Source organism: Austrofundulus limnaeus, unplaced genomic scaffold (genome assembly GCF_001266775.1).
Source record: "Austrofundulus limnaeus strain Quisiro unplaced genomic scaffold, Austrofundulus_limnaeus-1.0 Scaffold189, whole genome shotgun sequence".
NCBI lineage: Eukaryota > Metazoa > Chordata > Actinopteri > Cyprinodontiformes > Rivulidae > Austrofundulus > Austrofundulus limnaeus.
This window is the reverse complement of record NW_013952591.1, coordinates 357,853-359,588: the sequence shown is the minus strand read 5'-3', so window position 1 is coordinate 359,588 and position 1,736 is coordinate 357,853. Positions and strand designations below refer to the sequence as shown.

The following is a 1,736-nucleotide window of genomic DNA, read 5'->3' as shown; positions in this document are numbered from 1 at the left end:
GTTTTGTGTTTCAGTAATTAGTAGTCTGTGTATTTAAACCCTGTCCTGTCTCAGTCTGATGTCGGTTCATTGTTGAATGTTGATGGTTCTATGTGTTCCTCGTGCTCTGTTCCCCTCGTGCCTGTGACTCTCCATACTTGTAAGTTTGCTGCCAGCAGCCCTCCTTCAGTTATTTATAAATAAATTTTTGTTACATTTTTGAGCCTGCCTGCGCCCTGGATCAGTTCCTTGCTAAAACCTCACAAGTGGGGAAAAAGTATTTAGTCAGCATCAATTGTTCAAGTTCTATCACTCAAAAAGATGAGAGAGGCCTGTGATTTACATCATAGTTAGACCTCAACTATGAGATACTAAATACCCCCCCCCCCACAGTACATGAGTACAGAATACTCCATCTTTTAGGACACATTTTTTTCTGGTCTTGGTCTTGACTTGGTCTCAGGTTAGGTGGTCTTGACTACAACAATTAGAAACTGTAACAGTGCAAATAAAACAAGKTAAATATTCAAAATAATAAAGAAAAGTAGGAAGAAATAAAACAGACTTTTCTCCTGCAGGAGCTGCAGTTTGTCTCTGTAGTTCAACTCATGGAATATTATTTTTATTCTAAACTCTCCTCTGTTCTGCCTGTTAAAACAAAAATAAAAACAGACTCTGCTCGGTCTGGACTGGAGAGACGGAYGTAATTTCAGCACCAATTCTGGATGAAAATGTGTGAAAATGTGATGCAAGAGCCAGACTGCTTCTCCGAGCCTCACAAAGATATTGGCAGTTTGAGGATGTGTCAAAAAGGAGTTAATGAGTCCGACTCTGTAACTGACGTCTGTGGCTCTGAATCATTTCTTCCACCTGACAGCTGCTGAGCTCCTCTTCTCCCAGCGTCCCCTCAGGTCAGAGCAGAGCACTCCTACATTTATTCTTCTTCATGAGCATCCAGCCAGCTCCATCCCGCACGGCCCTGAACTCTCGAAGCAATCAGACGCTCTTGAACTGTGTTTCTTCCTCATCCCCCCACCCAGCTCTCATCGTTTATCCTCATAAAAGTCCGAGCGCAGTTCCTGAGCTGCTCACAGGTCCGGCTGAGCTCCAGGAGCYGAGCAGCAGCTGCTGGGAGACAGACCTACCTGGATCAGAGAGCTCCTGATGATCCGGCTCACATCCAGCCTCCACTCCGGAACGTCGGGGTTGTGCTCATCCAGGTTGGAGGAGAAGGCCAGCAGATGAGATCGAAAGTATTCTGCAGGGTGAAGAACAAGAAGGTTTTGTTCTTTTATGTTTTCTTCCGATAAAAAAAAAACTAGAGTTTATATTTAGAAGAGGCACAAACAGTGTCAAACAGAAAGCATCTGCAACATTAAATAAATCTGCAGCAAAATGAACAATTTACTGGTTGAAAACCTGCTTCCTGTGGCTCAAAGAGGCTTTCTACTTTAAGAATGGAAGTAAAGAGAAGAGCAGAGAAAACCTGAGTGAAAGACAAATACACTGAGGTTCACACAGAACAAACCATCTCACTCTCAAAGGATTTGATAATGAATAATTGCAAACATTTTTAAAGCTAAATTAAAATAAAAACCAATTTTTGTGAAGTGAAAACTTGTTTTTACAGATGATAATTTAGCTCAAAGAGGTTAACTGATAAATTATTCACAATGTGTTTTGTTTGTTTTGTAAAATATATATAAATATATAATATTAGTGTGTTATCAGCTAAAGTAATTGTGTCCTGTTAAGGC

The 1,736-nt window shown here is 40.9% G+C and overlaps 1 protein-coding gene across 1 annotated transcript in view; it reads right to left on the bottom strand.

The window, feature by feature from the left end:
- LOC106524471 (VPS10 domain-containing receptor SorCS1) overlaps positions 1 to 1,736 on the bottom strand; it is a gene marked incomplete at its 5' end in the record, with an annotated part of 97,122 nt that overhangs the window by 11,157 nt on the left and 84,229 nt on the right. Inside the window, 1 exon segment of the mRNA XM_014018281.1 lies at positions 1,125 to 1,237. Within this exon segment, the coding sequence (XP_013873735.1) occupies positions 1,125 to 1,237 (113 nt within the window).